This window comes from Ctenocephalides felis, unplaced genomic scaffold (assembly GCF_003426905.1).
Source record: "Ctenocephalides felis isolate EL2017-DRISC unplaced genomic scaffold, ASM342690v1 CF-g0.4_SCAFFOLD_01886, whole genome shotgun sequence".
Taxonomy (NCBI): domain Eukaryota; kingdom Metazoa; phylum Arthropoda; class Insecta; order Siphonaptera; family Pulicidae; genus Ctenocephalides; species Ctenocephalides felis.
Genome location: NW_020538040.1, coordinates 59,153,477 through 59,165,969, shown reverse-complemented (window position 1 = coordinate 59,165,969; position 12,493 = coordinate 59,153,477). Strand labels below are relative to the sequence as shown.

At 30.2% G+C, this 12,493-nt stretch overlaps 1 protein-coding gene across 1 annotated transcript; it reads right to left on the bottom strand.

Annotated features, from left to right (window-relative positions):
* Positions 1-748: 748 nt before the first annotated feature.
* On the bottom strand, positions 749-11,507 carry LOC113377854 (peroxisomal multifunctional enzyme type 2-like). The gene is made up of 3 exons (XM_026618291.1): positions 11,306-11,507; positions 4,337-4,476; positions 749-1,036 (listed from the first exon to the last, which is right to left on the bottom strand). Exons 2-3 carry the CDS (start codon positions 4,467-4,469, stop codon positions 819-821), a joined length of 351 nt encoding a protein of 116 aa, XP_026474076.1. The 5' UTR covers positions 4,470-4,476; positions 11,306-11,507; the 3' UTR covers positions 749-818.
* Between the last annotated feature and the right edge of the window lie 986 nt (positions 11,508-12,493).

The window sequence follows — 12,493 nt, the reverse complement described above, 5'->3', positions numbered from 1 at the left end:
TGCTAAGTTAGGTTTGCACCAAAATAAAATTCTTTAGAAAGTTTAAAGATGCGAAAAAAATATCATCGCAGTGTGAGGCACGTGAAAAATACTGCCTTTGATTTTAACAAATTTCAAAATCCAAATGCTCAGTAGCCTAAGAGGTGCTGTGAAAAATTTTTTTCCCGGAACGTTTTAAAAATCGGTTCAAAACCGGTTCTCGTATTTCTCTCGGTTCGGTTCGAGTTCCAGTCACAAAAAACATTCCGGACGACGGTGCAGAAAAACAACGTTCCGGTTCGGGTTCGGTTCAAACCCTTGTTTATAATAATACATATAAAAATGCGTCAGAAATTATAAAAAAAATTAACAATTTGAAAATAAAAAACGCTCATTATCAGAAATCAGCTTCAGTTCCAGAAAGCGTTCCTGTCCAAAAACGTACCCGAACGATATGTTCCGGCTCGACAACACCACTAAGAATCCTCCTGAAATTGACTTAATAAATTGAGGCATCCAATCGCTAAATAATCAGTATTTTACCTCTTTTTAAATTCGGTTAATTTTTTAGAAAAGAAAATTAGAAAAAAATCAACATTATAGTGAAATTGATTTTATTATAAATATTTTAAGAACAAGTAGGTACATCAAGTAAAGACAATACAATCTTCGTATAATACAGACATTTATTTAGCTATATAAATATAAAATGATAAAAAAATTGTCCTAAAATCCAGCCTCCCATGGTTTATTATTGTATTATGCATGGACGCGTTCATATTCAGTCATATTCATATGATGCGCGTAACACAATATATGTTCGTCAGACATCTGACACTCTACAGTTTGGCTTCCGTTTTCAGCAATGGAACCAGTTTCTGCGTAAGCATTATGTTTCCGGTGATCTTGAGTTTTCCCTTCATAAATGCGAGTTGTGGGTTCAGTTTGCCGAGGGCGATGTCGACGAAGTCTTCGTCAGACACGGTTAGTGTTGTATCCACCTTAACACTCTTCTCGGCTGGTCCCTCGTACAATTTCAAGTTCTTTAAATCGATCGCTAAAATCGAAAATCAATATAAAAATATAAATAATAAAAACATATATTTGTACGCTTTGTGGCTTTCAATGAAGATTGTGAAACTCATATAGTGAAAAGATAATTTTAGTTTTAACATCTTTTTTTTTAACTCTGTTTTATTTTGCAATCAGAAATACATGACGATTCCTATGAGCTAAATTGACAATATTTAAGAGGGATTCCTAAGAAGAACTCCAATGAGATCTTCACAGCTTAACAATTAATATGATAATATTATATTAGACCTAATCTAAGACTAAGTCTAAAGGCCAGTGTCGTTTTAACATTTTAAGCTATTTAAGTCATTTACTACTAAGGTGACCAAACGTCTGAGGTGGCCGGGAGAATCCCGGATTTTTCTAGAAGCTTTATTTGTCTCGGATTCGGATTTTATGTCCTGTTTTTTATGCCCAAATATGAAGCGAAACAGTTGTGCTACTTCTAATATGGGTAGGACTGCCCTAGGTCAGGTCCGTGAGATGAGTTAAACGAATTGGACTCGTTTTAGGGAAGAATAGGGGGAGAGGTTTCCTATTGCCATTTCGCAGTTCCCAAAATGGGCTAGTTTCAATTGAAAACATATTTTTCATCTAAATTTTCAAGTAAAAATGCATATCGCTGGCTTCTAATATATGCACTTATAGAATGGTAAAAGGCGAATGAGACCTAAAAAACATATCTAGAAAGAAAAAGTTTTGTATACCGAAGGCGTGCAGCCTATTTCTCAAATTTTTTATTAATATGCACAATCGAACCATTTCTCATAGGCCTATAATATTTTAAAGTATTCGGTTGGACTATCAACTATATCGTCATGCAAAGTTTGATCAAAACTCTAGTAGAATAAACCTGAGGTTGCTCTTGTTAGTAACTCTGATTTAACAAAATGATTCATAATAGAACAAATTTTCAATATATCCTTAAATAGTTTTATTATACTTTGTCATTTACTAAAAAGTCATTTTTTACTGAAAAATACTTAAAAATCCTCTCTTCCGATATATTTTTTCGCCCGGGAAAAATTGTAAAAGAAAACTCTCGTTGATTTCTCAAATAGGTTGCATTAAGATTTAATTTGAAACTTTCAAATAAAATAAAAAAATATTCTGAAGATGTTTCAACAGTTTAAATAGATAGTAATATATTTATTTAGTTGTGAAAAATTGAGTGTCGGTCAAAATATTCTCCAATTCGTAAATATGAATATACTTTTTACTGGGCTGTAGTTATATATCTCTTTTGGATAAAAGATTTCTAATTAAAAGTTTTGCAAATGGATAAAATTACTGAACAAAACTTTATTTGGAAACATAAGAAGAAATAATTTAACAAGAATAAGAAATCTGCGCAGATATGATATTTATTTTCTGAAGTATTATATTATAGACTGAGCGTAATAATGATGATCGTGTTGGAAAAATAGATTCTTATTGCATATTATATAAAAATGTAGTTTCAACTTCAAAACAGAAATTAGGTATTTTCTCTCGAAATTAATTTCATTGACTGAAATAAGTACTATGCATTTTTTTTTCAAATAAAATTTAACCTAAAATTATAATGTTTTGATCGATTAAGCCCTACCACAGAATTACGAAAGGCATGACTGGGACAAAATCAAGCTTTTCCTCAATTATTCCGACTTTTCCAATATTTATTTCCCGGTCGTTTTCACGTTGGACTTAGACTATGTGAAAGCGTCGATCTACCCTTCGGAACGCTATAAGACTACGATCGACAAAGAAACAAATATTAAATTCTTTTACGGAAACTTGCGAGACCAAGGTGCCACTGCATGTAAAAATGCACTGGAGAGAACCACCCCAGCTCTTAAAATAAAAAAGTATAATGTGATAAACACATTATAAGTTTGCGTTAAACCGTGTGATTCTATTATAACTGGAACTTTAGAACTAAAGCTATCGGAGCTGGTTGAAAAACTTCGCGTGTTGTATGCCAGTTTATTTTAAACTTTTCTAAGTTTAAACAAACACAGGCACTTCACAAATCCATAAAATATTAATTGTGAACTTTCTCATTCGCTAACTGCCAATTGAAATACTTTTTTTATTGCTATAGAATTGCTTACAGAAGAAAAAACTTTTGAATTGAGGAAATAACGTTGTGTGCGAGTATTAGAATATACATATACGTAATGATTCGAATCATAAACACAAGTCAATCTTTGGAATTTCCTATAGTCTAATGTTTTGTGTATAAGTATTCTAAATTAATTAATTCCAACAAAAACAGTAATTCCAAACTATTGTATATCTAAACAAAACTCCAACCCTATGAATTAAATGTTAATTAAATTGATATTAAAACGGAGTAGTTGATAAAAGAGCAAATACAGATAAAATTTTATATATGAGAAAAAATTATACAGTGGTTTTATTTGAAATTTGGCTAGTTTTAGTAAAATTTCCGCGACTGTATAACATGAAAAAATTTATAGTCACAATCTTGTCAGATGTTGAGCGTCATTGTCGTATTATTGTTCAAGTTCAAACGTGCATCACCACGCCTTCCAGAGTTCATTTTGAAGGTGGTTTTGTCATGTTTTTTGGGGCTTATTCGTTGTTATTTGTAATTATTTCTATTGGAATCAATGAACTTATGCCAGTACTAGTGATTTTGATCAATTTTATTGTAATTAACAGGTGTTTGTTGGAATTTTGATTATTTATTCATTTTTGTTCGCCTTCTAACAAAATGACATTCTAGTACAATAGACAAAATGACATAGTACTATTTCGAAAGCACTACAGGTTAGGTAGTTCATTCGAGACCAAGAAAAAAGAAAACTTAAACTTCTCAAAGGTGATTGGCTTTTAACTTCTGCTCTAACTATTTCTAAAAACAGACCAAAGGATCCACCTTCTGAGCCCGGAAATGTTGGTTAGCATGTATGATTTGTAGCCTTTGGTCTCATGTGCTGACGTCCCAAAGAAGACCAACTGATATATTTATGAACTATCTGCCTAAAAATTAGTATCTCAGTATGTCCTAACCTTATACGTCATTTTATCCTTATTATATGAATAAAATGGTTTTTGTAATATGATACACTCTTTTGTGATAAATATATTGTTATAGTTCTTATTTAATTAAAAAGCCGTGTTGTTACTGATAGTGAATGAATCTATGATGAGTGAAACGATTGAGATTGATTATAATATATTTAAATAAATAAATATAATTGAAAAACAAAACATCATGTAATTTTTCCGTACTTCCCCTATTCTATATGAATATTATGTTTATACGAATACGTACTCCATTGCTTTACTTGTTTTCCACCTTCTGTGATGTTATAAACAAATACTCCGTTAATAGATTTGGCTTTGTCTGGGTTGTCTGCTAGCAATCCCTTTATCCTATCAAATACAGCATCTGATTTCAGACCCATTTTGTACCTAGAATAACATTGAATTCACACTAATACTTAATTTATTCTATAATATTCTTCATTCATATATTTTATATTCTATTTACAAAAATAACCATACACTAGACAATAGTAAATGAATGCATTTCTGTCGTAAATTCTTCCCGTTGTTGGGTTGAAATGTTTTCATTATTTTTTTTATTGTACGCTGTTTTTATACTATTAGTTTTTATTATTTTTACGGTTTTGTTTTATTATGTCGGCACCATTCTTTCAGCTGCATTTACACCGCTCTGATTTTTATATTTGATTTTTATTTTCTCCCAGTGTTATTTGAATTTGTTTATTGTTATTAACTTCCTGAGAGTGATATTACGCTATTGAACACTATTATATGGGCGTAATAAATTCTTTCAAGCGTTAAGTTTTTTCATCTCCCATATAGACAGATTATCCGTATTTACTTATAATTATAATGAACAACAAAAACTATAAATAAACATCTGCTGGGTGGGCTTCAAATATGCTAAAAACTAATCTCGCATTAATTTTAAGTTACACTTATTGCACGCCTTCAGAGCTGCTACTTTTGGCCACAAAATAAAACAAATAAAAATTTAAAATTCAAAATTCATTGAAACATTATATTTTTATACAGCTGTGTTTTTTAGGCAGTACTTCAAAGTAATTCAAAATATTAACCCGCTGGAATGACACTGCTATACTGAACAGCGAGCCGCCCAGAAACGGTACTAAACGGACCAGGCACAACAACATACACCTGTACCCCGCTTTATACGAAAGATATTAGGTTCCATAAAAAACGTAAAACTCAATCTTTTATGGAAAAACCGTGCTAAACGAAAATCACTATTAAAAAGCCCTTTTTGTCAGTCTTTGAATAATGATGAATAACACAAACATTCAAAGAAAAATAAATCAAACAAATTTAATAAATTCTAAGAATATTAATTCATTTCAATAATTAAAAATACTGTTATTATCTCACTTTGAATAAATTCACGCTATCAATTACATATACACACTGATTAAAAACAAAGTTTAAAAGCAATCGTGCTTTTGTTTTGGTATTTTAAACAAACTAGCTTATACGCACATAAAATTTAGTTTTGATCATAAAACGGGGAGTTGCCGTGTAAGATCGAAAGCGCGTAAGATCATAAAACGGTGGTATAGGCGTATTTTAAAATTGTGCATTCATCAATAAAAATGTACTTATTAATTAAAAATTACAATACCATATTACAATTATCAATCATTTCACTCGAAATGATAAATTTTGAAACAAAAGTGGACACATTTAGACGACACCTATACACGCTGTTCAACATTATAGGCAACGCTTGTAGCAAAAGCGTTTATATTCCGAATGTAATAATTATTATTCTAATAGTAAATATACCTATAATCAGCTTATTTCATTACATTTGAATTGCTATTGAACAGTAATGAAACGTATTTTATAGGAACATTTATTCACGACGAATGAGTAAACGACATCTCCACAGTAATTACCTTTATTAGTTCATAGTAAAAATGGCAATGAGTACCGGCCACAAACAACATGGAAATATCTCGATATCAAACTATAACCGGAAAAACTGTTATAGATTTTTTTTTATCTTAAGTACTCTTTGCAATAAGAACTGATGGTACTTAAATTTTGATACCATAAACGCAGTGCAGAGGAAGTGCAGACAATATGCAAGAAATTTATATTTTAATTCCATTCCCCAATAACTCGAATGACGGCAAGAAGATGAGTTTCGACAGATATGTAATAAAATTTGCATTTGATAATTATATAGCTGTAATATATTCAAACTTTGGATAAGTTTGAGTTTATTTAAGCGACGCCCTCTTTCAAACTGCTCAGAGTGCTGCAGCCGATAAACGTGAAAAGTAAACGAAAAAGATATTTATTTTGTCATTGAACGTACTGTTATAAAATTTAATTGTCATTTCATCATACTTATAGTTACGTTAAAATGTTATTTTATTGACACTCAAAATTTATTTGCCCTAAAAACTAACTAAAATTATTGATTCTGCTAATCAAGTGAAACGCTATTGCAATCAATTTGTACTTTGAGACTTTATCTCAAATATAACGTGTCTTTGTTGCGATAATGTCGTTATGCAGATTCATGATTTAGATACATATATACACTGGAAATATTTCAAGGTGATTAAGAGATTGAACATATGTATATTATGTACAACGAACAATTCATCCAGATTTACTTGTAACGTATTGATTAATTTATTATCTATGTGTATAAACTACGGTATAAAGATTAAACTTTGTTCTTAAATCTGATATTTATTTTTAGAACAAGAACTATGAAATTATTCTTTAAATGATATGTATGATAATTTGCACTTTGCTATTTACGTTACAATAATAATTATCACATGCAATATATGTAGATAATTAATAGCAAGTTGGAGAAATTATTTCTAACGAAGCAAAATACATTCTATATAGTCCAATAAATAATTAAATCATTGCTCTTATTACAATATTAAATTCAATGATTTATTAAGAACTTGAATATATATCGGCATAACGACAAACGCAACTACATACAATTATATAGGTCATAATATTCTTTATTCGTAAAAGAATCAACTATTGCTGTGAGTTTAATACTGGACAAATATCATCCTTTTTTTTGAAAATACGTATATTTTTTTTAATGCGGGTTTGAAACGTATTTTTTCGTGTATTATAAAATACATACAACCGTTTTAGCATCAAAAGTCAAAATTTTAGCTTATGTCAAACGATTGCACAAGAAAATCCTTTTATTTTTATAATACCTTGCAATAAAAAAAACCTAGTTTTATTTCTTTTTTTTAAATAATTTGCGTATAACACGACCAATGCAAGGAGTTCCTACTAAATCTGCCGTTTCATATATTGATCATCATGTATACGAATGACCTTAAGGCAGTAATTTCCAACCTAAGGGACATGAGGTCATTTCAAGATGTTTTCAAAATACTATCTTCGTGTTCAACGCAGAAATTAATTAAGTATTCAAATTGGCGTAGATAAATCAATAAATATTTTTATGTATATTTCTACATAATGCCAATTATCAGTTGAGTATCTATTAAAGTAGATTGTTTAAAAAATCATGCGGTACAACATTTTTTTTAAATCTTTTGCTACGAGGATATCCCATAGGCGACATCTACTTGACGACCTGTGTGTACGGGTGTCGCCTATAGACGACATCCAGTGTGTCGACCCTTGTTTCAAGATTTGTAACTCTTGATAAGGAGAACTCGCGCTAATACGGGGTACCATTGCAAGCTATCTAAATTGCGCTACTAAAATTTTTATAATTAAACCGCTTCTCATAGGCCTCTAATATTTTACCACGGTCCGTTTGGGCATAAAATCAACCATTATGCCAAGTTTCGTCAAAATCCGAGACAAGCTACAATCTGATTCTCCTTATGAGTTAATTTATTGCGAATCTCAATTTATATAATTGGATTATTTAGTTTTTTAGAAGTGTATGTTTAATTTTTAAATACACGTTTGATGAAAATGATCGGAGAATCTTTAGTAAAAAGTATGTTGTTGTGGCGGGAATAGCTCACTCAGTAGCGTTCTCGACTCATTCGCTGGAGGAATTCGGTTCGAATCTCCAGCAATACCAGATTTAAAAATATGAAATATTGAATTAGATTAAGAATTGTTAGTTTGTATAATACAAAAAATATTGTATTAGATGTAAGAAGGGAATAAAGATGTTTGGTTTAGAAGATGAGAAGAACATATTGAGAAACAAGAAAAAGAATGAAAATCGTAGAAAGAAAATTGAATGCAAAATTAGGATATAAGAAGAGATAGTATATATGATGAAGGTGTAAGAAATATATATGTAAGAATTGTATTGAATATGATGAAAAATAATATGAATAATGTAGGTGGCTAAAAATGCTGTAAAGCGGAGGCCAATGAAATTTAAAAAAAAAAGTATGTTGTGCTTGGTCCGTTCAGTAGCGTTACTGGGCAGTTTGTTGTTTTGTACAGCAGTGTCACTCCTGGGGAAAACACTACCGTAGCGAAAGTGTAAAATAACGTTAGGCGCAGGTGCAAAAAGGTTGGAAGCCAATGCCTTACAGTATTTTCATTACATAAAAAACAATTCTATAGGTCAAGGGCGAGCAACCTTTTTAGCCCACGGGCCAATTTACATTTTCAATTTTTTTGGCGGGCCGCACGTAATTTATATATATACTAGCTGACCCGGCAAACGTTTAGCTACAGAAAATATTTTTAGAAAATCATTAGTATAACTTCAGTATATGAATTCTGAATGTATAAATATTATTACATTGATAATTTACCCATTGCAACGCTAAAATACTAACATTCATATTATAATTATGTTATACTCTGAAAAAATTCCATTTTTTCTCAAAAACAGTTTTATCTCCTGATTTTAAAATTAAATTTCTAATTTTTTTCGCTGAAATAGCTCCTTTTGTGAGACATTCAAAAACTTGTACTTCTTATGCGCATCGAGAAATATTTGTACAATAGGATAAGCCTGCAAATCAGTAAGTTTTATCGGAGGTAACCATTTCGTTGCCATTTTTAAAATGTTACAGCGGATAAAGTGGATAAGTTTAAGCTTTTTTATAAGCTCAGAAAAATCTTGATCGAATTTCAATTAAAAACGTTCACAAAAAAGGCGATAATAGTTAGTTGATCGATTACCGAGCAATACAAAAAATCACTACTAAAATGTTCATTATAAAAAATTAAAAATTTGGAGTTGTATGTAGTTTTCTATTCGCGTAAAAAAATTAAAATAAAGAACAAAATTTTGAAAAAATGTTACGGCCGTACAAGCCATGATAAAAATTTATTTCATTTTTTAATAAAATTGAAGCTTTCTCATAAACACTGATAAGAGTCTGATCTAAAATTAAGTCGAAAGATTTATTGACTGAGCGCGGGAATAATGTAATTGCAACAAAATTACAAAATTGCCACAAGAAAAGAACAAAAATATAAAATTGAACGAAGTATATATTTTATATAATTACAAGTGTATATTATAAGTGTTTATAAATATTATTATAATACAAAATGAAGACAAATAATATTTAAAAGAAAAACAATTTTACTTGAAAACTTTAATAAAAAAATTGGTACTGCTTTTTTTATATAAGCTGATTTTGTTCTTTATTTTAATTTTTTAATGCGGAAAGTAGCAACGCGTATGCAGCTTTGACATGCTTTACTTAGCTTTGATGATTTTTTATGAATTTTATGGTTGAAATTTACACAGGTCCACAAAAAGAGTTGTCTGGATTGTTTCTTTTACCGCTGAAGATAAATCTATAGTCAAAATTGGGGCACAAAATATTGAAAAATATTTAAAAATTGGCACAATATTCAATCTAGATTTTTTTCTGAATGAATTAATTATTAACCAGCGACTTTTCTTTGTGGGCCTGTGTAATTGTTCGCGCACACACGTACTTCCAAAAAAAGAATTTATCATAATTTGATTTGCGTTTTTTTTTTCAAAAGCAAAATTTTCTCAGGACTGACATAAGATTTATAAAAAAATCGGTGTTTACTGAAAAAATGCATTTTTTAAATCTATATTATTTTGCATGTTAAATGGCGAAGAAAACATTTACATGAAAACAGCTATCTTGTTAGCTTTGACCATTTGGAATCACAATTAAAATTTGTTCACACTTTCTTTTTCTGAAAATGAAATGTGAAACACAAAATTCTGCAAAAGATATTATTCTTTATTACCAAAATACCGAAAGGACTATAATTATTATTTCATATCCAAAAACGATTGTAATTCGCCATTTGAGTCGTATACTCCTTTAAGCATTGCATCACTATTGAGCTAACGTACTTTAGAATTGAAAATCGACATATTCACGATCTAAATTGCCAGGAAGTTTTTAAATTTACGATGTTTTAATCCTCGCGACTTTATAAGATTTATTTATTTAATTATTTTAAATTTCGAAATGCGTTGTTCCTATGTTCTCGGACAAGTTCTCAATTTTTCTTGCAATATTGAAGCTTGTTAAACTAATATTTAAATAAATTAATATTGATTTTATCAGGAAATGCTATTTCTTCGAACAACAGCTTTTACCAGAATTTGACTGACGACAAAATTAGCCTTCACAGCTGTATTTGATAAAATATCTAGTAAAATAATCTGTTGTTGAGAAATGCTTGGCGGGCCGCAGAATAACATCCGGCGGGCCGCGGGTTGCTCATCCTTGCTATAGGTAAACAACATATTCCATTAAAGAAATTTAGCTTACATTGTTTTTGAGTTTTTCAATGTTTTTATTGTAATTGTATAATTCAATAACAGAAACCATCGATGACTCTTCATTTTATACATCGATAGATTTTTTTTCAAAAATGAACAATGCTTCATTTACATTTAAATCATTTTCAATACATCGTGAATTATTAAAATAATTTTTAAAGTAATGAAAGTTCATTTATTAATATTCATGCGAATGATTTTCATTTACTACAACACTTTTACAAAGAAGGTATACATACTCACTGTAATTAATATTTTGATTCGTATTAGATTTTAATACCAACACCCATAAATATAGATTAAAAACGCCTGGTACAACTTCTTCTCTTCAAACTTTTTAATTACTTTGCGGCGCGTCGCTAGTATATAATTTAGAATTAGGAATGAACAACTTCACTTGCACTACATTATTACAAACACTGCTTCGTTTACTAGCATCAAAACCGAAATAATGAACTTAATGAACGCTGCACCTTCGTATATAATACTCACCTAGATTATTTCGGCTGTCACTCCTAGCTAAGAATCAATAAACTTTGTGAATTGACACACACGAGTCGATGCTAAAGGTATTTAACTTATGACTGCACAGGCCGCAGTCGGCACGATGTTCGGTCTGACGCGTTGTGAAGAAAGAGAGGACACTAGGCCGGCCTTGTACATTGGACGAGAAACGCGGCCGAGCACGGGCGCTGCGTTTGTACTAGTAGCTGTTATTCGTTATCAGATATATGTAGTACTATGATTTCGGCTGTGCCATAGCCCCATAGACATACTTACGACGATTCTATGTAGGTTTGCACACGATTTACGGGTTTTGCGGAAACGAACAGGTAGCGAAAATTTTTACATTATTTACACGAAATATTGCAAACAAATATACGGTAAGATACATTTTTTATATACGTATAAAATACATTTTTTCATTAATTAATAAACAGCAATCAAAATTACATACAATTTTATAAGCTATTCTGCTATGGTTTAACAACAAAAAAATTCATTTAATAATATTAAGAAGTAAGTAGTGCTGCATGGCATCGTGCCTTAAGCCAAATTGCTGGAATCTACCGTAACAAAAATTTAAAAAAAATGTTAAAAAAAGATTATTTTTTTTTTAAATTTGAGCAAATTAGATTTTTTGAGAATCATGAAATTTTTAATAAATTTTTTTTTTTTTTTGAAAAAAATGTGTTTTTTATATACAATGATTTTTAACTTCCTGTAGGGTAAGTTATAGTAATCGCAAAAAAATCGAAAATGAAAATTTTTACATATCTTTACGTTTGAAAGGTTTCTGAATATTCTGACATACCTTAGAAAAAATGGATGTATGTGTGTGTGTATGTGTGTGTGTGTTCGGATACAAATTTTCGTCGACAATTTCGGGAACACGGATGAAGCGATTTCAATAATTCAAAAAACATTCGATTCGTATTGATAAGTAGACGTGCTGATCAGTTTTTGGCAAAGGCAGGTCTAGCCGTTCCAAAGATACGGGGCAAAAAGTGCCAAAAAACTCCGTTTTTAAGAGAACAGATCGTCCGATTTTTATAATTCAAACAACATCTTACTTCTTTTTGGGAAGGCAGGATTCTCAATAAAAATAAATTAAAAAAATGTCATTTGGCATTCAAAAATGTTTATTGGTCATATGTACATCAAATTATCAGATATTTT

Coding starts and splice junctions, on each gene's coding strand:
- LOC113377854 (XM_026618291.1), bottom strand. CDS start 4,469: ATGGGTCTGAAATCAGATGCTGTATTTGATAGGATAAAGGGATTGCTA. Junction 1,037..4,336: donor AAAACAAGTAAAGCAATGGA/GTACGTATTCGT, acceptor TTTCGATTTTAG/CGATCGATTTAAAGAACTTG.